This window comes from Anastrepha obliqua, chromosome 1 (genome assembly GCF_027943255.1).
Source record: "Anastrepha obliqua isolate idAnaObli1 chromosome 1, idAnaObli1_1.0, whole genome shotgun sequence".
Classification (NCBI taxonomy): domain Eukaryota; kingdom Metazoa; phylum Arthropoda; class Insecta; order Diptera; family Tephritidae; genus Anastrepha; species Anastrepha obliqua.
The window spans coordinates 772930-796263 of record NC_072892.1 but is presented as its reverse complement, the minus strand read 5'-3'; the positions used below and the strand labels follow the sequence as shown (position 1 = coordinate 796263).

Below are 23334 nucleotides of genomic sequence, written 5' to 3'. Positions count from 1 at the left end.
AACTTAATAAAAATGCAAACTAAATATCTATAAAAAAGCTGATTGAATCGCTCCCTCTATCGTTGAAGCCTTTTATCTAAAACTCCACCAAATAACCAAATTTCACCACACCTTGAGTGGTATCCGAGCAGGAATCTGTCTTGGTGCTCACCATAATAATGTATGTAGAATGAACAGACTGCAATCGATGGAGGCCAAAGTCTCTTTAAAATTGTCATTATTTTAGGAAATCTTTGTTATCATACCACAAACAAGAGTAACAACAGTACTCTGCCGCTAAAGTTGCTTATAAGGCTTCAAAAATAAAAGCCAAACCTCATTCACATATCGTCAAGGTCGTAAGCTAAGATTAGCATTTTTATTTAATTAATAGAAGAAAAATGATTTCAGATGTAAATTTAATGGAAAAAACTGAAACTATTTTTTGTCTGCACTATTTTGGCAATGCTCATTTCCACATTTATCATTAAAAAAGTCTTCTAAGCTAACACTAAAATATTCTTTTTGCTGCCGCTCTGGTAAGAAACGTCGCATAAAAGGCGAGACCAAAGCTGGATCCAGTTCGTCCAAATTTGTTGTGCCAAATATTCGGGTTGCAATGGCTGCTACGACAATCGAGATGCCTGCACCTAAAGCAGAATACCATAAGAAGGACAGGTGAAATATATTTCGCTGATCCGCAGTGGATGGCCTGCAAATTCAATTACAGCTATTACAGTTTCATTAATTGCAGAGTGAACAACTCACTTGTAGTCATGGATAATGTGCCAAGCCGTTTCATTGTCAAATTGATATTTGCACCCATCTACGGATACAGGCATTTTAGGATATGCAATTTCGCCCTTCATTTGGGCGATCTGTGCATTAGCACATATCCAACTTAGAACAAGAAACCCTGCCGCACATCCTGTGAGGGCGCTCCTTCCATTAATCCACGGCACTACAACGCCCATAGTATATACAGCTAGGAGTGGGCCCATAGTTACAGCACCCGTCATTGTGGCTAATTGTAAAACCATACCAAGCTTCTCAACAATATACACCAACCCTATACAGGAGACACCAAACACAAACACGATCAAGCGCAATAGTGTTGCCGTCTGGCGTTCGTTTAGCGGACTCTTCAGAAATGAACCAATGACATCTTGAGAAATAACGCACGCCAAAGAATTTAAACCAGTAGATAAAGAGCTTAATGCAGCACTGAAAACTCCCGCGACGAATAGGCCCGGTAACCCTGGTATATCTCCGACCGTCTTCATTACCAGCAAAGTGGGCAGCTGATCGCTTGCTGATGCGAGCTATAATTAAAAAGGAACATTAACAAGGCAGACATTCTAATGCCAATCTCCATAAGGTACTAACCTTTGTACTAAGTGGATCACAATCGTAGTAGCTGGCAAAGGCTAATAATCCCATATAACAACAACACAGCATCAAAAAAATTAACAAAATATTGAACAAAACCACTGTCTGCTTTGCTGCTTTGAAGGATGGTAAGGAAAGGTAGCGTTGAATGCAAATCTGATTGACCGCAGAGGATTGGATCTTATGAAGCGAACCGCCAACAAATACAGCCAACATTGACAAACGTACTGTAGGATCCCAGGTCCAGCTATTTCGTTGGAGAGTCAATTAAGAAGTGCTTCAAAAAATTATGATGCGTATGGATGTATGTTCTTAATTCTAACAAACAAGGCGATGATTTTTAGAAGATTAAGGAATGCTTTTTCACTTACTCTGGTGCATTTAAGCGACCGCTTTCGATATTGCGCTGCCAAACCACGTCCAAGCCGCCAATGTCGAGGGTTCCTTTAATGCAAATAGCCAGTATTGATCCGTACATAATAAAGCTCTGTATAACGTCTGTCCAGATTACGGCTTTCAAACCGCCCTTCACAGAATATGAGGCTGGTTAGGTGAAGGAAAATTTAAGCCGTTATCAGGTAAGAACTCACCACACAAGTGTAAAAGGTGCAAATCAGACACACTATCGGCGTTATAATATGCGTATCGACGCCAGATACTGAAAAAGTAATGAATTAAGAATTTATATTATATTTTTTCGGACATTTTTTCAGTCTAGTCTCACCTTGATTAAAAGTCAGTGCTGGCACATACACGGCAACAGGCAACCAAAGTACCTATGGTAGACGAAATTAATCCATAATTATGAGAAGCACAAAATTGAAGCTAAAACGTTTACTAACTCACCATTCCTACGATAAATAAGACGGATCCGAAATAGCGCACCTCACGGCCAAACCGCATTTCAAAGTACTAGTGCAGAATTGAAAGTAATAAGAAATTATTAATATAACATAATACTGGAATCAGCTACTTATATTTTAAAAAAGAAGTAGTAGGCCATTTTCTTTTTTTTTTTTTTGATTTATCATTATTTTACAAAAATATATGTACGGAAGTACTTCATTAAAAAATAAGCTTATTAAGTTCAAAACCAGTTTTTTCAAAATTCATTTTTTTACTATTCTATTTTTAAAGAGAACTCTTAATTTTCAAAATATTTATAGGAATCTCTTCGTTTGGCTGCTGCACTTTAAGATATTCTGCGCGTCTTAGGAATTTTCTCAAAAATGGAGAAAAAAGTTCATCTTTCATTTTTCTGGGGTCATTGTGTCCTAAAAAGGGTGTAACCAAACCAGCACATATGACCGTCAGGAGAGCACCTACTGCCACATAAAGCATAAAGGTCATATGGTAAATATATTGCAACGTACTCTTTGAGCTAAAATAGAATATTTTTTTAATGGTAATGGTAGAATTTCAACAATTTTACAACAAAACTTGCCCCTTTTCAATAGGTCCTGTATTCGTAGGCATTGTGGAATTGTCAAAAATATATTTACAACCATCTGTGGCGACTGGCTTTTCAGCGTATTGTATCTCGCCTTCGGCGATTGCTAATTGAGCCCGGAGGCAGATCCAGGTAACTACGCAGGTCGATGCAATACTTCCCACCAATGCACTCTACGAATATACAGATATACGGCAGAACAGTTAATGAGACGATATTAATATGAAAAAATTCTACTACCTTTCCATTGATCCAAGGCAGCATCAATCCAATAATAAAAAGGCCTAGCAATGGGCCACTAGTTATCGATGCGAGAGTCATTGTTAATTGCAATACTGTTCCCATCCGCTCAACAACAAAAACTAAAATCACACATAGGACTCCCATCAACACCACTGAAAGCCGCATGACAAATGCAATTTGGCGTTCGGTCAAAGGAGTTTTTCTAAAGGGTTTAATGTAGTCCTCAAGTATAACTGCCGCTAATGAATTCAGACCAGTCGACAGTGAACTTAGTGCAGCACTGAAAACTCCCGCCACAAATAGTCCTGCCATTCCAGGAAATACCCCTAAAGTATCCATTACCAAAAGCGGCACCAACTGATCCTTCGCTTTAGCTAACTTTGTACTTAATGGATCGCAATCGTGGTAAGTGGCATAGATTAGTAATCCATTATAAAAACAAGCGCCAGTAAGCACAATTATACCAATGTTAAACCATATCAATGCTCCCTTAACCTCCTTCATACCAGGAAGAGAGAGATATCGTTGCATAATTACTTGATTTCCAGCTGTATTTTGCGTATAGTACAAAGTAGATCCCAAGAGAATTGATAGCATTGATACTCGAACTGCAGGATCCCAAGTCATTCTAAATTTTTTGCCGGAATAGAAATACATAGAGACAAATTTCATCAATCATGAATCAGAACACTTACTCAGGAACTTCTATACGTCTTCCTTCTAGGTTGCGTTGCCAAACTATAGCTAACCCTCCAACATCTGCAGTGCCCTTTATGATTACCAATATTATGGATCCCACCATAACTACTGTTTGGAGGACATCCGTCCACACTACAGCTTTCAACCCACCCTAAGTCAATTAAATCATGAAAATTAACATAACCTCTTGAATTGGATGAGCTTATCAAGCCTTATTTCTTACTACCTACCACACACGTGTAAAAAATACAAACAACACACACCACAGGGGTAACAACATGGATATTCACACCAGTAACTGCAATAACACGAAAAATAGTTGCGGTGCTTATCTTGTAGCGCTGGGCTTAGGATCTAGGTGGCGGAACTCACCTTGATTGAAAGCCAATGCAGGAACATAAATGACAATAGGCAACCAGAATATCTACGGGTGTAAAAAATGAGGAAGGAGAAATGTATAAGAGAGACGTAGAATGAAAAATCCAACCCTCGGTTCCAGAGTTTGGGGGCACTTACCGTTCCAATACTGAAGAGCACAGAGCCAAGCAAACGAACACTTTTATCAAAGCGTATTTCCAGATACTGTAAAATGTATGTAATTGGTATTCAAAAATTTTGTCTAAATCGACAATAAAAAAGCATCAGTTGATTTATTATACGACGGGAAGAGAGTTGAATTAGTATTATTTCAGGTAAAACATGGGCTTAAAAGTCCCTAACTCATATATATTGATTCCCCTGACCTTGAAAAAACAGTTGTTAAAATTTCAGGATATTCTATTAATTAGTTCCTGAGTTATTGTGCTAAGAGTGACGCTGCTTTTGTTATTTTGCAATGCTTCTTGATGGGAAAAATACCGTTCAAGTAAAGCAATACTTTCATCGAAAACAACAATAAAACGATGGTTTGCTGACTTCAAAAGAAAACCTCAAAAAAGCCCACAAAATCTCCAAAATCGTTTTAAATGACTGAAAAGTGAAGTTGCGTGAGTTATAGGCCTGTCACAATGGGTCCGCTTCGTTTGTTACGCCAACGGATTTGATTGGCACCAAAATACATTATTTGTATTTGAGTCGAAAGCGCCACTTACGTGCCGTACGCCGTGCTGGAACGCACAAAAACTGACAACTTTCTACTTTTGCGGTAGGCAAGTGCGGCGAAAATGAGAACTTTAGAACAATTTTGTATCGCGCAAATTTTTATAGATGGTACCTTTTATTATATCAAATTAAATATAGAAAATAAATGGAAATTAAATTAATTGAGTCATTGGAATTGTCCCTTCTCTTTTCGATAAAAGCTTGACTACACAGCTTGACAAAAATCGATTTATACACAATGAAAATAATTTGAAAATTTCACAAGAACATCAAGTTTTTTTCTGTGTTTGTATGCGGCAGTACCGTCATTGTAGCACAACGTACGTTTTATACGTCACGTCTGTCAAATACGTTGCGCAAATGGGCGGAACGAACCTATTGTGAGAGGTCTATTAGCTGGCATCGAGAAGATATTGGCTTTATATTGGATTAGCATTTGATTATGAGAAAGCTCGGTTCAAAGTGGGTGCCGCGTTTGCTCACTGTGGACCAAATACAAGAAAGTCTTGATGATTTTGAACAATGCCAGATTGCCAGATTTGGCTCCCAGAAACTACTGGCTGTTCGCAGACATAAAACAATGCTCACTGGTAAGAAATTTCGATCGAATGAAGAGGTTGTCGCTGAAACTGAGGCCTGTTCTTGATGGAAGTTACGTTGATGAATAAAGCTAATTTTGGACAAAAAAAGTATTTTCTTTGTCAGACCCGAGACTTTTCAGCCCATGTGTTATAACATGGAAACTCATAAGTATTGATAACTTTATTACTTAAAACTTAGATGTATGTAAATGCTGTGTACAGCAACAAATATATTTTGCTTTATTAACATTAGAAATGTTTTCATAGGAAAAGTGGTGTATAAAATTGTCACAGTAGGCCACACTAATGGGTGGTTCAAGAAATCACTCGAAAGTCGCTTGTTGAAAAACAAGGATTGAGGTTAGATAATCTAATGATTCACAGTTGTCAATTAGTCCATACCAGCCGGCCACCTTGAAAGACCCTTTGACATAGTTTGAAAAATTACTGTCAAGAAACGGTTCTGCCAATGATATAATATTTAACTGTATAAGATAAATTAAAGCTCATTCTGAAAGTGTTCTCTTTTAAAGTTATTTAGTTAGAAAATTAAAATGAATTTTTCTTTTAAGATATTTTCAGATGATGTTTTTATGAAACCTAATGAAATTTCGAGTTTCTACATGAAAACTTACCTCATACGTTGAAGTTAGTTGGAGATTGCAAAATACCGGCAGGAACACATACCACGAAATTATTCCGGATATCAGCAATGTGAAGAGAATGAAGGCGTACTGAGTGCCATATACATATATTTCGGTTGATGTTCCAAGCAGCGAAATTCCCGAGACAAAGCTAAAATTACAAAATTTGGTGTTAAAGTGAAACATCTAAGCGTGCACTTACAATTCGAGCTACACACATCGCCTTATTGCCACATGGCTAAATTAAATTGTAGTAATGTGTTTTTGCAGCTGGTCTTACCAAGATGCTCTTACATTTTGAAGCAATCATTTACACCGCCAAGCCAAAGTTTATTATTAGGACTAATATATATATAATATAAAATATAAACATCTTAAAACTTTGTGCAAATCAGTCTGGTGGTAATCAAAGACCGCAACGAAAACGATGTCTGCAGCAAACGCATTACGCTCTGCCGTTGGGCCGTTAGGCATTTCGTTATTATTGTTATTCTCTTAAAAAGTAGCAGACTAAGTTTACACACGACTGTGCATACATATGTATGCACCACCCTGATCAAAAAGCTCGCGGAATAACCGCCGGGTGACGCTCTAAGTCGACTGATTTGAGTTCTATTTCGTCGCATTTCTATTTCGCATCATTACTGGAGGGGTTATGAGTACGACAGGCAAAAGGTAGACAGGTAGACATCAAACGAGTGAGTGGAGAACTCTGAATGAACCAAGACCAAAAAACACGTCCTTGTCATTCAAAAAACAAAGCGATACTCACAGTATGTATGGATTACGACGGTATTGTACACCACGAAATTTTGCCAGGCTAGACAGTTAATAAGGACTATTACTTTGGCGTTACGAGACGTTGCGTGAAGCAATCTGCCAATATCGAAAAGACTTGTGGGAAAATAACTCGTGCATTTTGCACTATGATAACGCACCAACTCACAGTGCTCTGCAAAATACCGGCATTATCCGCGAATTTTTGACCAAGAATGAAGCGAATATCATCTAACAGCCATCGGATTCACCTGGTATGGAACCTACTATAGACAACACGTTTTAACAGCTGAAAGTAAGTAATGGAAAATCCGAAGACGGCTCTGATGGCTATACTGAAAATAAAGTTCCAGAAATGTTTCAAGAGCAGAATCAAGCGCTGGCATAAATGCATTGCAGTTGATGTGGAGTACTTTGAAAGCGGTAACACACTTTTGAGGAATAAACTTGGTTTTTGAATTCTCTGAATATATTTCGGGAACTTTTTGATCAAGGTGGCAGGACAAAAATAGCGGCAGACATTCGAAATGTACAATAAATTCCATTAAACCGGTGAGTTGACCTTGAATTCGATGGACGGATGGGCGTTCTGGGACTGCTCTAAGCATAAAAGATACGTGCGGTAAGTTGAAAAGGGATGGTTAAACGGTTTAATGTGTTTAGTTCAAAGCTGTACGATGATTGAAGTTAAATTGGGAATTGTTTAGTGAGTAGAATCAATTGACAACTTTGTGCTGTGGCAAAGCTTCCTGTGGAATTTCAATTGAAACCGCGAATTGCAATGTGTTGTGAATGAACAAAATGCAATGTGTATGTATGTCTACGCAAATAACAGCATACTAACATCACTAAGTAAATGTACAAGTATATACGAACATACATATACATATGTACATACATACGTGTGTATTTATATCCATGCACAAGTAACGCTTTAAGCATTTCTGAAAATAATTATTTTATTAAAATTTGCATACAATACGAGTATAATCCGCTTCTGTCTGGCTTATGAATTAGACAAATCGAATATTGCATAAGAGTCCTCGTACAGATAAAATCTACGCGCTTTGAAAAAATCCATAGGGAGTAATTCATATTTGTACATTTATATAAAAAATATGAAATAGGTGAGTTCATGCCGATGTTATTATCGATTCGTCGAACTGCTATCTTCAAACTGTTAGCTGATATGTCATGCAAAATCACACTTGGCAAGGGCACCTTTGGGAAATACACCGATATTTAAAGCGTTTATGAGCAACATAAACTCAATTGAATTTATTTGGCGTACGTTGATCTTAACTAAGTCTGAACAATTTCACGCAATTTGATATTTTTAAAATCACCCACCAATACTCTTCCAGCCATTAGCATCGCCACCTCTGTTAGCAGGCGCAATTTAAATTTCTCTTTCGCTTTTGGGTTTATGAAAATTTGCGGCCTTCTTCCATTGCTCCTCGCGTACATATGTATGTATGTATATTTTTCGGATGTGCATAGAAGAAGCAATCAAATTTTTGCGACGTGTTGGGAATTTGTAATTATACAAACACATTTGGTATTTCGCGTTTTTCATATACACGAATTGGGACTCTATCTGTGCAGACATTGGGATAACCACGACATTTTTTATCAATTACATTCCGTGTTATTTAATTTCTCATAAAACAAATAAAACGAAATTACGTTACAAACGTGATTATTTAAAAAAATGTAATCAGAAGTACCGATATTCAATTAGAAGTGTTGATTCTGAACCTATTAAAGTGCAGATCAGTTAGCTGTGGCTTCAGAATTATTTCTTGTTCTTGTGCGAATTTTTAGTTCCAATTCCAAATAAAAACTAATAATAATAATAGGTGAATGCAGTTTTCTGTAAACAATTTTGTTAAATATTAAAAAGCACTCTTGAGCTCGATCCAGGCCATCCGCATATCAAATGTGTGCAATGGAAGATTTAATAAATTCAGTGGTCGTATGACTTAATAGCTTAAGTCTGTAAAATTTGATTATATGTTTCTATAAGTTTTATAAAATATGTTTTTTCCAATCTCTTTTGCTTGCCACAGACCGAAAACATTTTATTTAATAGAATTTGTTTCTTTTATAGAAATATCAATAAGTTTTTATTAAACTAATAGTGTTTTCTTTCTCGAAGCAAAATTATCTCCTCATTGCACGGCGACTTTACCGAAATTTTGCGAAAATGTTGCTTACTTCATATGGGAAAAGGTCGGGTCAAGTTATACGCAACAACACAGTATTCTTTAAAAAAATACTAAAACATTCAACATACTAAAATAAATTTCCAGCGACCAAATTTTGAAAGAAACTATATTTTTTTATAAAAAAATAGGGAGGATGAGAGATAGATGGCTATAAAGATTGAAAATAGAAAAAAAACCCTCATGTTGAAAATAAAAAGGAGCTTAAATCAAAATAATTATAAATACGTTGTTAATTGTAAAAAAATATATGATTAAAAAAACTCTTTGAGCAAATTTGTGATATATTGTAAAATTGAATTGTTTTTTTATTTCTTTGCAAGTTTTAGTTTAGTTTCCACATAAAGAAAAATCTACGCGGTCTTCTTATTAGAATATTAAACAATTACAATAATTTGCTTTGTAGCACCATTTTGGGATACCCTGGTACAAGTTTCCAGTATAAAAACAACATGCATAATTCTTTAGTTATTATTAACTGAAGATAGCCTCTGTTAAAATTTGGTTTGCTAGAAATCCAAGGTTGATAGAATACCAGGTTGCACCTTCCGAATTCGATGTGTCGTCAGAGCCCATGAATAAACAAACAAAAGGATGGGGGATTACTTGTTGGTGAAGCGGAAAAGTAGGCGAAAGCAGTGGAAATAACCAAACACAAGAAATTATACGCACACTCACACCCAAAAAACAGTTTAACACATGTCACTTCGTTTTAGTTAGTTGGTTTAGTTTAAACCCCACAAATCACAATATTACCAAGCCAATCACTGAATTTTCACAAACATGTAATCTCTATTTGTTTTGTATTGGTAAGGGGTTTGACGTCAGACTTGTCAAAATCGCGAAAAATAAAGTAACTGTTTTGGGAAAACGCCACCCTCAGTACTCAATTCGTCTTCCAAGAAATCGACTTTAGAGCAAGGCCTAGACTTTTAAATTATAATTTAATAATTATAATTTATAATTTTTCTAAAGGGTGATCAGATTTTAGGTACTTTTCGCAATTGGGTTTTTTTGACAGATCACGCGTGACTACTGTCAAAGTAAATACATAACTTTTTTCATATTCATTGACATTGATCATGAAAAGGTTTACACCTTAACAACGTTTACAAATCGTACAACTCTATTACAAAAATCCTATATCGTACATCGCACACTCAGGCCAACTTATTGAGTTCAGCGATGAGGCTCATTTTTGGCTTAATGGCTACATCAATAAATAAAATTGACGTATTTGCGTTGAATAGACTTTTATTTGTGGGGGTATGTTAAGTCTAATGCCGAATAGGTTGGTGCGTGAAAGCAAAATTAATAAAAACATTTTTCTAATAGCGGTCGACCCTCGGCAGGCAATGGCAAACCTCCGAGTGTATTTCTGCCATGAAAAAGCTCCTCATAAAAATATCTGCCGTTCGGAGTCGGCTTGAAACTGTAGGTCCCTCCATTTGTGGAAAAACATCAAGACGCACACCACAAATAGGAGGAGGAGCTCGGCCAAACACCTAACAGAAGTGTACGCGCCAATTATTTATTCTTTTTTATTTATGTTAAGTCTAAACGCTTTGTGGAGAAACTAGCATCGATTGAAGCATTGGAAGCCAAAATTACTGTAGTCATTGGCGAGATACCGACGGAAGTTCTCCAGCGAGTTGCGAGTCACTCAAAATTGGTGTTTACGGATGGCCGAATTACGTCGCAGTTAAATTAAAATAAGGTTTAGGATGATGAATGAATGATTTTGATGAATGATTATACACAAAAATAATAAAGATTGTCTAATCAATTCGAATTCTCGTAGTTTTATTTAAATTTAAAATCCGTTACCTCTAAATAGATCACCCGAATAGGATCCGTAAGTGTTAGAAAGGAGGTGGGAAAAAATTTATCCAGCCTAATGTATTTATTTCGAATATACAATAATATAATAAAACTGAAGGATTCACTTCGATATAAAATATAGACTAAAATAAGCGGGCAGCGCTCATCCTCCCTTTTTGTGTAGTGTAGAAAATGCTGCACTTTTGACTGGTTGGAATACAACAGTTTGGAAAAGAAGACGCAACCCCATGAATATGCTATAAATGTGTTATAAATATTTTAATATTAATGCCATTTTATGGGAAAAATAATACCACATTTATATTGGCGGTCACTTAATCTCTGAACCAACTTTCGCAAATGCATATTTTCTGCTATGTGACGGCCGCCGTAGCCGAAGGGATTGATGAAAATTGTACAAACAAATGATTTTTCTTATAAGAATTAACTATGGCAAAGGTATTGTTTTTAGATACCAAAATTAATCCATATTTAGCTTTTCCTCGTCGATCTGTTCTATTCCATTCTATTCTATTCTATTCTATTCTATTCTATTCTATTCTATTCTATTCTATTCTATTCTATTCTATTCTATTCTATTCTATTCTATTCTATTCTATTCTATTCTATTCTATTCTATTCTATTCTATTCTATTCTATTCTATTCTATTCTATTCTATTCTATTCTATTCTATTCTATTCTATTCTATTCTATTCTATTCTATTCTATTCTATTCTATTCTATTCTATTCTATTCTATTCTATTCTATTCTATTCTATTCTATTCTATTCTATTCTATTCTATTCTATTCTATTCTATTCTATTCTATTCTATTCTATTCTATTCTATTCTATTCTATTCTATTCTATTCTATTCTATTCTATTCTATTCTATTCTATTCTATTCTATTCTATTCTATTCTATTCTATTCTATTCTATTCTATTCTATTCTATTCTATTCTATTCTATTCTATTCTATTCTATTCTATTCTATTCTATTCTATTCTATTCTATTCTATTCTATTCTATTCTATTCTATTCTATTCTATTCTATTCTATTCTATTCTATTCTATTCTATTCTATTCTATTCTATTCTATTCTATTCTATTCTATTCTATTCTATTCTATTCTACGAGTATTGTATTCGAATCGATAAACAAAACTTTTTATTTTTTATTTCCTTTCATATTAACTGTATTAATAAATGTTAATAGGTGTTAACTTTCAGCAAATATCTACATTCCAAACGTTTGTGGATGTTAGTTTGTGCCTATAGAGTAGGGCATTACCTGGCGACTAGCGACAAAGACACTGGAAGCACTTTCATATTCCTGCCACCCACCAAGTAATCTAATGCCTCCGATGCTCTACACTGTTCTGAGCCAGTTTTCTTTTTCTTCTCGATAAACCCGAAATAGAATCCAATCACAGCACACACCACCAACATAAGCACAAACACAAAATAGTCAACGATGCCGAATCGCTGTAGTGAGGAGCTTAGTTCCGCCACATTCATGGGATGTACTGTCGTCGATATGTCATCTTTTGTGTCGTATGTGGATAATGTTGATTCTGTTGCATCCATAATTTTAGCTGCTTTGCGATCGACGCTGTATGAACCGGGAGTTGCAGTAGTATTTCAAATTCTTCTGGGCCTTCACTTCACACTGATGTCTGAGTTGAATATGTCTCAGGCATTCTCACTAAACTGAATTAAAGTTTTATATGCTTTTCGATTTAATGTACTTATAATTTGACAAAAATTTATCTGGTACGCATAAGACGCACCCAACCCAAAGGAATGTACAGCATAAACTAAATCACCGACAGCGTAACTAACTAAGGAACAAAGATGTAAGTTGATCTAAAAAATAGCTTATTTATTTTTAGGTGCATTTGTATATGCACATAATATGGCACATATAAATTAATTGTGATAAAACAAACTACAAAAGATTTAACGATTTATATCGCATTGAGTACGACAACCCATCACTCGCATATTCTGGTTACTACTCGCATAAAGGCGCTTTATTACACCGAATGTTTGTCAATGCACTCCTCGTGTGTGCTTTAAACCGCTGTGGCTGCTGCCGGGTATAGAAGTACGTCATTCGACAACTGAGAATACTTGTGTGGACACTCGCATGACCCTTGGTTTTCTCACTACCAGAAGCAGAAACACCAACTGTAAGTTGCTATCCAAATACAGATAGCAGCTACGTATACAAATGGCATGCAGAATTTTTTTTTTAATTTCGTGTTAAATTGCAAATTGTAAAATTTGATTTATATAATTAAACAAGATATTTAATGGGAGTTGCATTTACAATTTTTTCCAAGTCATCATACTATACACAAAAAATATCAACTAATTAAATTAATAGATTACGATTAAGTTTGTAAGAACTATGCCATTGATGCATTTCCATCAAATGATGCGCGCATGCACGAGTTATGATTTTAAGTTAATGAAACGCCATTTTGAATGTTTCATTCAGCATTTATTGAAAGCACGAACGTTGCTTGTGAGCCTAGCACTAAAAACTAAACTAAGCTTAAGAACTAAGATGTATGAGTGCCCGGATCCAGAATCTTAATTTTAAAGTTTCACCTAACCACTGTTCGCTTCGTTATTCGTGCTTGTTATCACGGTGTCGCAGTGGACGGGTGAATAACGCACATTCGCAATCGAAACGTATTTCAAGGCCAATTATTCGTGTGCACCTGCTCGTGGTAGATTTTGTTCACGTTACGAAATTCGACGTTTACGTGATGCCCCAGGTGAAGATTTGATTCGTTCATGTGTGCGAAGGTATCAGGCAACAAGTTCGGTGGCAAAGAGCCCTTGACCGGGACCCAGAGAAACCATGGTAATACTGCGTAATTTTTTCCCTAACAAGCTGATAAGACGCATCGAGGGCATATCGTATCCGTGCCACACAGGTCACGCAATCTTACCCCTATGGACTTTTTTTGGGGGCTACCTCAAAAGTAAAGTCTATGAAACGATCATCTCAGCACTAAAAAAATATCTTTCGCGAGGTTAATGGATTATGAAGACCAAATTCAAAGAGTCTGACCGACGTAACGGTCAACATTTAAAAGAAATAATTTTTACAAAACAAAATCCGCACTTGTCTTCTTGATTATTGAAATAAACTTTTATCATTACACCGGAGACCCTGTATGTTTATGTTTTATGTACTTTATGTAGTAACTGCCTGACCGGCCTCATTTTGGAAAAAATACGGCCCAATGATGCCGCCAGCCCACAAACCGCATCAAACAGTCACTCTTGGCGGGTGCATTGGTTTTTCGGCAATCACTCTTGGATTATCATTCGCCCAAATGCGATAATTCTGCTTATTGACGAATCAACTGAGGTGAAAATGTGCCTCATCACTGAAGATGATTTTCTTCACGAAGTGCGCGATATGCATTTTGATTTGAACGCCCGTTTTCATAATAAGCCTGAATAACTTTAACGCATTGCTTGATTGCGTATCTTTCAATGGTTCAAATTGAGTTAGTCTGAAATTGAAAAATGCTAAATGAAATGCAGAAAAAAACTTGAAATTTAGGTATGGTTCACATTTAACTTCGGCCCTTGAAATTTAACCATCCTTTATAATGGAACTCACGCTACACAACTTCACGCATTCTTCTTATTCTGCTTGATTGGCGCGATAACTGCTTACGTGATTTCGACCAAGTTTAAAAAAGCGTCCCAGTCCTTTCTTTCTCGTGCTAACCGACGCCAGTTGGACATACCAAGTGAAACCGAGTCCTTGTCCACCTGATCTTTCCAACGCATAGAAGGCCCTTACCTTCCTCTGTTACCACCTGTTTCCATCTATTTCGTCATAAATCTCATACAGATCATCGTTCCATCGCCTGCGATATTCGCCGTCGCCAACGTGCATGCAAAAGTCTTCCGCAGAATCTTTCTCGCAAACACTACAAGGGACGCCTGATCAGATATTGGCGTACCAAATGCCGCGGCCGCCGCAGCCGAATGGGTTGATGCGTTACTACCATTCGGAATTCACAGAGAGAATGCAGGTTCGAATCTCGGTGAAACACCAAAATTAAGAAAAACATTTTTTTAATAGCGGTCGCTCCTCGGCAAGCAATGGCAAACTTCCGAGTGTATTCCAGCCATGGAAAAGCTCCTCATAAAAATATCTGCCGTTCGGAGTCGGCTCAAAACTGTAGGTCCCTCCATTCGAGGAACAACATCAGGACGCACACCACAAATAGGAGGAGGAGCTCGGCCAAACACCCAAAAAAAGGGGGTTCGCGCCAATTATATATGTATTTATAGATATAAATGTTGACATTACACATTCAATACAATTTTAAATGTAAAACGAAGTTTAAGCCATGGAAGCTCTGCATTTTTTCTAATTTTTTCCAAGTAAAAGTATTTGTACTGAAAACAAGTTAGCTTACTTGGGCATGCACCGAATGATATTGTATATATTGAATGGTATGTATGTACCATAGCGTGACACCATATCATAGTCACCCGCGGAAGAATGTCAAGCGAGCTCATCGTGTGGTTGAGACTTTCGCCTCTCTCGGAATCACAGCCCCACACTTTTATTAATGCGTTCACAGCGGTGGTGCTTGCATTCCACTCGACACTTAAAATGTACTTGACGTTAAGTACTGCAAAAGCATTCCAATTTAATTCTGCTTATTGGTGTCACCAGCAAACTGCCAAATGCGGACCACCCATGCGTTCTTGCAACTTCCGTAACATAAATGACAAGGTTGGGACAATACGCAACGTGGAATTTTAAATCTAATAATTTATCGATTGTACGCAAAAAACCCAATAAAATATATTTCTTGTATTAAATTAAATTAATGCTAATTAAAATAAATACATAAATGCAAAAGAGTTAAGCCCAAATTTGTGCAGTTTTACGCCGCCCCCCGAAGGGCAAATTATCATCTAAGAATTATTTAATTTATATCGTCTAGTCTGGTTATCGTTGCTTTGAGCCGCACCTTATCTCATATGCGTATGTTGCCCCTTATCAGCTGGCAAATGACTTAATGACGTTAATCAGATTGTTTTTTAATAAAAACACAATTTTTCTTTGAACAATAAAATAGAGTAGCAGGTCTCATCTTCGCATCGCTTATCTGGCAATCAAATGTAAAACACTTAGCTATTCTTTGCTGTATTAGCAGTGGGAGGCATGCAGATCAGCACTATATGTTTAAGGATTATCATTACGATATGCATTATTTTTTACATACGTTTGTGTGTACAGATGACCACCAAGCTCGCTACTGTAATAAATGTATTTAATATCTTATATGCCGTTTAGGTAGTAAATATTTCTTGACGGTTTGATGTGAAATTCTATGGAAATGGCTATCTGTGTTCGCATTAATAATTGGCATAGCGCTTGCCAATTCAGCTGCCAGTTACTGAAACGGCTTTGTAGGGAAAGTCTTAGTCTCCCAAGCGTCTCCCCAGTCCAGGTTTTATTTGGACTTGTTCATTTTATAACTGCATTTTAATTACGGATTGGGTGTTAAGCTCGAAAAAGTAAATAATCTTATTACATGCGAACCTATTATTACGTTAATATCAACACAAATTTATATGTTGTATACTGAATATTTTTTAATGCACACTTTTGTACAATATATGTCATTAAATAATGGTTTATGTATGTTTGCCTGACCATATGTATGTAGTTACATATGAAGCTAACTGTTGATAACAATCCACATGTTGCGCAACAACTGTTGATAAAGGCTTAACATACAAACGAAGAGAATATAGCAGCAGTGAGCTTTCCTTACAGTCGACAGAAAATAACGTTTTAGTCCAATGTCTCTTACATTTGAAGTTCGTAAATAATTAACCCTGTAAGCCAATCACTAAAAATGTGAAACCCTTTTCATAGTATTTGCTCAGAGTTTCATTTCAAAACATTTTATCTAACATTTGTAGGCTAAAATTAAAAACGTGTAGCTCTTCGCTGAGTATCTATTTGTGGGCTATATAAATAAGTATTTTTTTATAAAAGTTTGTTGACGTAAAAATATTACTAAATGAATATGTAGTCAAATTTTTCTAACGTGAATCAGTATTATTGAAAGAAAATGTTCGACTTTTGAAGATAGATGAAGAGTTATAGAATATTCTTTTTTTTAATAAGCTGCAGTAATGTAAGATACATCTTAAATAATAAACATATTTATGAAAACGAAGTACATATATTTCTGCTACAATAAATTACAATAATTAGAAATTATTGACAGAAAGCCTACCTCCGCTTCCGCTTTTCAAGCCAACCTGTTGGAAACCATTCGAGGGCAGCTTTGTTCACACTTTTAAATGTCGGTTGAAGACTCGAACGACACTATTGTTGATTTTTTTATTTTTTTAAATTGTGGAAAACATACTTAGTGGGATGCCATATTTTTCAGTCACTTCTTCATTCTTTCATACACTTTCGACCCTGTTTGTTAGCTTAAATTTTTTTCAGTAGACTAACACACGCTTTGGAATCATGATAAACAGACTTTAGTCTACGAAAACGCTAAGTACTTCCTCGAAAAAGGATTTAGCGGAAAAGAGCCTACAATAATTACATAATTTGGGATTTGCCCTAAATAATTCAATTTAGACAAGCATTCTTTCAATAAGTATGTTGATTCGCGTTATGGAGAATTTCGAGTTAGAGAAGTTCGAGTTATGGAACTAAAATTGAGTGAATATTGCTTCGAAACCTATTGCCACTTGATTTAGTTCGAGTTATGGAAATTCGGCTGCATATTGAATTATTATTTTAATGCAGAAGCAAACATTTTACACTCCAGCTCACATGCAGTTGTCAAGACGAATTCTTTCTCTTTTTAATGGTTTATATGTCAGCAGGTGACTGCACAACTGTGCTTCAGATGCATAGCAAAAATGAGTATTTGTTTTTTTGTTTTTTTTTTATTTAAAAATTGGAAAAGTAATGAATTACAATCACAATGAATTAAAAAGCATTAGCGGCTAGGCCATCAGCTTTAAATGCGTATTTGTATAATTAAAAGATTTTGAAAATGCCTTTATAGAAAAATTACTGTTGCGTATTCTTTTAATGAGTATTTGTATAATTAAAAGAATACGCAACAGTAATTTTTCTATAAAGGCATTTTCAAAATCTTTTTCACAGCAAACAACTTTCAGTATTTCGTTTTTGTTGTATTGTACAATAAATACCCACAATATTTCTTTCAATTGAAAACATACTGTAGTGTCAAGCTTTTCTCTCTCCCTCTCATTTAACATTTAACAAACTCTCTTCATCTCGCAGTGTAGTTCTCCTCTGAGCCAGTAAAACAAAATTACTGTTTACTTTCGCTTTTTATTTAGGCATTTCAATTATCAAAGCATTATAAAAAAGCATTTAAAACCTAATGGATTTGCATTAAATTTAACAAAAAGAGAACTGAGCCGGCCACTGTTCTAGTGACGTATGCCAAATGCTTTATTGAAATCCACATATTTATAGCCGTACTCATACTAATCTAAAATAAATAGTAGTGCCTACAAATATTATATTTGCGTACACATAAAGTAGTATCTGTGCAAGCCTGACAAACGTTGCGTGTCAAACAAACAATAGGCCATTCGTGTCGCAGAACGCACCACATTTCTGCAATCATTATGTATAAAAATATATTTATATTTTTTTACACACTAACCTCCCATACATATGTATGTATGAATGTACATGTATGTATGAATGTACATTATGTAGGGAACTGCCTTCTGTTAAATCGGCGGTCTGAAAACAAATACCCCCTGCTGCATTTAACTGAATCAATCAGCGTGAAAACCGTGTCGAAGTCATCATCATTGATGGACGTACTAGTTTAAAGTTTAATGTTTGTCAATTCAGTTGTTAGTCGGCAATTTTACACACCTGTTGCTTGCTAGCTTGTCAAAATTAATTAAACAATTTTGTATAATATGGTACATATCATTCGACTACTTTGGCACATTTTTTTACTGTTCACAATCTGCGTCAACCCCTTCGCAGTTGCGTCCAATCAAGCAACAGAAATCCGGGCACGTCCCACTGTCAATAATTCGTACTCTAATAAAGCGGCTGCAGAGGTGGTGAAGGTTGTCTCAGGTACTCAGGTAAAACGTTTTGAGCGAATGACGGTGCCTCTGGGTGGCGAATTGATTCATCACCCACTGTATTTTGGATACAATTATGTCAGCGTGAGTAGTACAAATCCTTTTGCGAAAATTTAGAAAATTTATTCATAAATAGATTTTAATACAGGTTGTACCACATTGGCAAGCATCCGCAAAAATTTCAGGAGAAGGTGAATCCGCCGTGAGCGGAATGATTACATTTCAGCAAATGCCCTACAATAGCGATCTCAAAGTGACAATTAACATTACTGGATTGGCACCAGGCAAACATGCGCTGCATATACATACATATGGGGACATAAGCGAGGGCTGTAAATCCACCGGCGGACAATTTCCTAATAATTTCGTGAGCATGCCAAGCTGTACACAAATTTATGTGATATGAATTCCACATTTAATATTGCCTTACAGATCGGCAACATTGAAACCAAAGAGGATGGTAGCATATCGGTGGCTTTTCGCAGTGTGTATCTGAATTTGTTCGGTTTCAATGGGATAATAGGGCGTTCGATTGTTGTTCACGAGAAGCCTATCGATTTAAATACGGCACTTAATGCGGAAGTATTCTCCAGTTCACTGCAAGCGATGCCTGATCCCCTGGCCTATCAGAATGAGGAGAACTCTGTGGGCCCGGCGATTGCATGTGGCGTTATCAGTATTACAAGCACAACATCGGCCACAAAGACGCCCACAACGACGCCAACAACGCCACCACAGATGTAAAGAAAAATCAGCTTAATTGTCTAAAGATATAAAAATAACACAAAATGTGTGTGAGAGTGTAAATAAAAACAATCTTTGCAAGCTTTTGTTGTGATTTTGTATTTCTTGATGATTTAAAGTAAAATTTGTAATTAAAATGGAGTGTTTTTTCTTCAAACAAAAAATATTCGTTACGATTTTCTGGTAGATGCTACTGAAGCGACATTCTTTAGCCGGACATAAATCCAGGTCGTTTTCAATAACTTCTGGAAAAATTGCGCATTTGGAATTTGGTATCGCACTTGATTCGGGGGATTAAAATTCAATAGCAAACCATTTAAAATGCCTCTTGAAGTAAAGGAGCAGGAGCATTAACATTGTCGATTCAACTTGCACGTATTGAAAAAACTTTAAGTTTCCAGGTGCCCAAGTTAAGAGTATCGGAGCCAAGGTTCTCTGTGTATCCAGGTAATTCATTAGGGCGACAAGCAAGAGATCCAAATGCCATTTGGCTTTTAAAAGTAATTTAAGCAAGGCGGATGGTCTTTTCGGTAATATTTTCTGTAATCGATTTCCTTCAGAGTTTTCTTCAATATTTCCACAAAAGTCTTTCCAGGATTCTCTTTGGGATAGATTCAGCAATCAGGCTGAACAAAATACATATATTTGATTATTAAAATGACAACAACATAATACACTACATCCATTCAAAGGTTTACTATCACAATTCATAGCTCGACACCGAGCTTTAATATATAGAGAGAGATGCTAAGCGCGGCTGGCAGAAATTCGAAGAGGGGGAACAGTTTCTAGAACCCTGAAAGGCATTTAGCGAAGTTCAGGGTAGAATAGGAGCTTATAGCGTCGGGCATCGTTCAAATTTTCCTAACCGTAGTGAAGGAAAACGAGAGAGATGTTAATGATTTTGAGAAGCCCAAGCTAGTTCCTGAGTCTCATAGGACCTTCTAGTCACCAGGATTGAACAATGTCTTACTGTTGGTGTATTGCCGTTTGTTTGCCCCTAAATGGACAACATCCCTGACTTTGGAGAAAAGTAAGAGTGACCTTTATAACCAAGACGAGTGAGAGCTTTTCAGACCTTGAATTTTATATAAAAAAAGGATTCCTTGAGGCCAGCTTTTACAGTCTCAACAGATCAGAAAGATCTGCTCTGCCTCCATTTGTTAAAAGCAAGAATATTTATTTTCGGAAAGACTTTTCAGTAGGCCCCTTCTTTAATATGAGGGATAAGGTTCTTTAATAACGTTCTGCCGGAGGCGGAAAAAATGTGTCCGAAATCGATTTAACAGAAATCAAACAACCTTTTTGGAAGAGCTGGATCACCTGACACTTATTTTTAAGATAGGGTTTTTGAGCAATTCTTCTGATCAGATATAGGGAAGCACAAACTTGGTTGTCAAATGGGCTGTTGATATGAGCTACATATCTGTTAGTTCTCACAGGACGGAGCTTATCTTATTTTCGAAAGTCTTTATATAATATCTGTACAGTCCAACTGTCCTAGAATCTAACCTGCTGGAACCTGGAGCAAAGAACTTAAACACTATTTATTATTCCCGCTCTCTGCTCGCCATTAAATTCCGCTGCTCGACAACCGAAAAATTTGTACATGGAAGCCACGACACTTTAGCGAAGAGCAAGTGACTTTGTTTAGAGGATTCTGCCAATCTGCCAAAAATAAGAAGGGATGTTTTTTATTATATTTTGCATATTTTCAAGCTAATCATATTTTCATGCCCGGCGAATATCGCAGGCGATGGAACGATGAGCTGTATGAGGGTTACGACGATATAGATATAGTGCAACGAATAAAGATCCAGCGGCTACGATGGTTGGGTCATGTCGTCCGAATTGGTACAAACGCTACGGCTTTGAAAGTATTTGATGCGGTACCAGCTAGTGGTAGTAGAGGAAGAGGAAGGCCTCCTATGCGTAGAAAAGATCAGGTGGAGAAGGACTTGGCTTTACTTGGTGTGTCCAATTGGCGTCGGTTAGCACGAGAAAGAAAGGCCTGGGGCGCTTAAGCTGTTATCGCGCCAATAAAGAGGAATAGAATTACATAAAATTTTGAGCGACATGTGATAAGGAGAGGAACGTTTGTCTCTTGACCGTCCAGCATACTTTTACAGTTCGTCAAAATGAAAATGAAGTAGTGTAACGTTGGATTCAAATTGTTTTGCTCACTACTCGCAAACTTAGCAACCCGGTTGGCAAACTTATATGAACAGCGACGAGTCACTAAAATAAAATGTATCGTAAAATATATACGTATGTATGTACCTATGTATGTAAATATATGAGCGTTTCTGAAACATGTCGAGTTCACCGTACTCTTTGAATCTCACGGAGAGGGCAGAAATCGAAACGTATGCATGTAAATTAACTTTTGCTTCAATGGCAAAAGCTTTTTAAAAAATGTGAGTCTTCATTGTGATGCTTGTCGCGCAATGCACAACGGCGCAAAGTGTCAATGACATGGGAAGTCGCTTGCGCCATTAATCTATGGTTAATTGTTTACATACTGGATTAGTGGTGTGTGGTATAAGAGGCGTTAACTCCCCCTCTTCTAAATCGAAGCGTCTCGTCTTCGAATATAAAGCTGTTAAGTGATTAATTCTGTTTGATAATTGCAATAATAATTCTTCTTTTTCTTTTGCATTTTTTAATTTAATTTTCAGCTTAATGTATATGATAAATTTAAAGACAAAATATGCAGATAATATTATTACAATTAAAGTGGTAAATGTCCACCAAACAGGATTTCGTTTTATTTTTTGCTTTAATGGTGTGAGTATATTAACATTGTTTAGTTTTAAATCAATATTTTTTGTTTCAATGTATTTATTTACAAAAAAAGATTTTAATTTTCCTTCCCTTAAATATCTTAAAATTTTTCCTGGAGGATTTTCATATTTTCTATTGTCAATTATAACATTATCTTGAAAAGTTATCAAATAAACTCCTTCTGTAGTGTGATTATTAATTTTATGCTTTCCTGATGCTATTATAGCACCATCTTTTACAATATTTATTGATTCGTTTGCTTCATTTATTTTTGTGCAGTTGGTCAGGCGTACCCGAAATCCATTTCCAAACAGTACCTAATTCATTAATACCTCTTTTCGATCTTTTGTTATCAACCTTCAATTGTCCTAGTAATGTTTCTATCATTCGTATTTCATAATCCATACTTGAATTATCAATTTATATTATTTCTTCATTGCTTTTGTATTTGTTTACAACATTTTCAAATAATGATAAATTTGTTAAATGGTATAATGATCCATAATATTCAAAAATTCCTGCATCTTCTTCTTCTACAAGTATATAATTTCCTCTTGTGTAATCAATTATATCTGTTGTAATGATATTGATATATGAAAACATCAATATAAGTGGCACTAATTTCCCCGTTTTTCCTAAAAATAATGCAATTAAACTTTAATGTTATCTTTGTGAATTATTCTGTTTCTGTTTTGTATTTTAACTTTATATCCTAAATCTTCTAC

At 36.0% G+C, this 23334-nt stretch overlaps 2 protein-coding genes across 6 annotated transcripts; one reads left to right on the top strand and one right to left on the bottom strand.

Moving 5' to 3' along the window:
• Positions 1 to 330: 330 nt before the first annotated feature.
• On the bottom strand, positions 331 to 12704 carry LOC129249416 (sodium-coupled monocarboxylate transporter 1). Of its 2 annotated transcripts, none has more exons than XM_054889225.1 (9): positions 12201 to 12704; positions 6078 to 6237; positions 2215 to 2280; positions 2093 to 2144; positions 1959 to 2026; positions 1740 to 1894; positions 1366 to 1615; positions 748 to 1301; positions 331 to 691 (listed from the first exon to the last, which is right to left on the bottom strand). In XM_054889225.1, the coding sequence occupies exons 1-9, from the start codon at positions 12494 to 12496 to the stop codon at positions 418 to 420; spliced, it is 1875 nt and encodes a 624-aa protein (XP_054745200.1). In that variant the 5' UTR covers positions 12497 to 12704; the 3' UTR covers positions 331 to 417. The 2 variants fall into 2 exon arrangements, with proteins under 2 accessions (XP_054745200.1, XP_054745208.1); XM_054889233.1 differs by lacking the exons at positions 331 to 691; positions 748 to 1301; positions 1366 to 1615; ... (2 more) ...; positions 2093 to 2144; positions 2215 to 2280 and adding exons at positions 2500 to 2749; positions 2813 to 2991; positions 3059 to 3689; ... (2 more) ...; positions 4133 to 4184; positions 4277 to 4342.
• LOC129249430 (superoxide dismutase [Cu-Zn]) lies at positions 2632 to 19879 on the top strand. Of its 4 annotated transcripts, XM_054889250.1 has the most exons (6): positions 6234 to 7158; positions 7211 to 7286; positions 7358 to 7485; positions 18978 to 19165; positions 19230 to 19448; positions 19514 to 19879. In XM_054889250.1, exons 4-6 carry the CDS (start codon positions 19100 to 19102, stop codon positions 19823 to 19825), a joined length of 597 nt encoding a protein of 198 aa, XP_054745225.1. In that variant the 5' UTR covers positions 6234 to 7158; positions 7211 to 7286; positions 7358 to 7485; positions 18978 to 19099; the 3' UTR covers positions 19826 to 19879. The 4 variants fall into 4 exon arrangements, 2 of the variants coding, with proteins under 2 accessions (XP_054745225.1, XP_054745219.1); XR_008582655.1 differs by lacking the exons at positions 18978 to 19165; positions 19230 to 19448; positions 19514 to 19879 and adding exons at positions 2632 to 2721; positions 2826 to 3466; positions 9022 to 9234 and having other exon boundaries at positions 6015 to 7286; XR_008582654.1 differs by lacking the exons at positions 6234 to 7158; positions 7211 to 7286; positions 7358 to 7485; ... (1 more) ...; positions 19230 to 19448; positions 19514 to 19879 and adding exons at positions 2632 to 2721; positions 2826 to 3466; positions 3786 to 4421.
• Positions 19880 to 23334: the final 3455 nt, after the last annotated feature.

Bases quoted from the DNA above. Each gene is read 5' to 3' on its own strand.
- LOC129249430 (XM_054889244.1), top strand. From the start codon at position 18,908: ATGGTACATATCATTCGACTACTTTGGCACATTTTTTTACTGTTCACA. The intron at 19,166-19,229 runs GTGAGTAGTACA...ATTTTAATACAG, and splicing joins TTGGATACAATTATGTCAGC to GTTGTACCACATTGGCAAGC. The intron at 19,449-19,513 runs GTGAGCATGCCA...ATTGCCTTACAG, and splicing joins GACAATTTCCTAATAATTTC to ATCGGCAACATTGAAACCAA.
- LOC129249416 (XM_054889225.1), bottom strand. From the start codon at position 12,496: ATGGATGCAACAGAATCAACATTATCCACATACGACACAAAAGATGAC. The intron at 2,145-2,214 runs GTGAGTTAGTAA...CGTCTACCATAG, and splicing joins TCTTATTTATCGTAGGAATG to GTACTTTGGTTGCCTGTTGC. The intron at 2,027-2,092 runs GTGAGACTAGAC...TTACTTTTTCAG, and splicing joins AGCACTGACTTTTAATCAAG to TATCTGGCGTCGATACGCAT.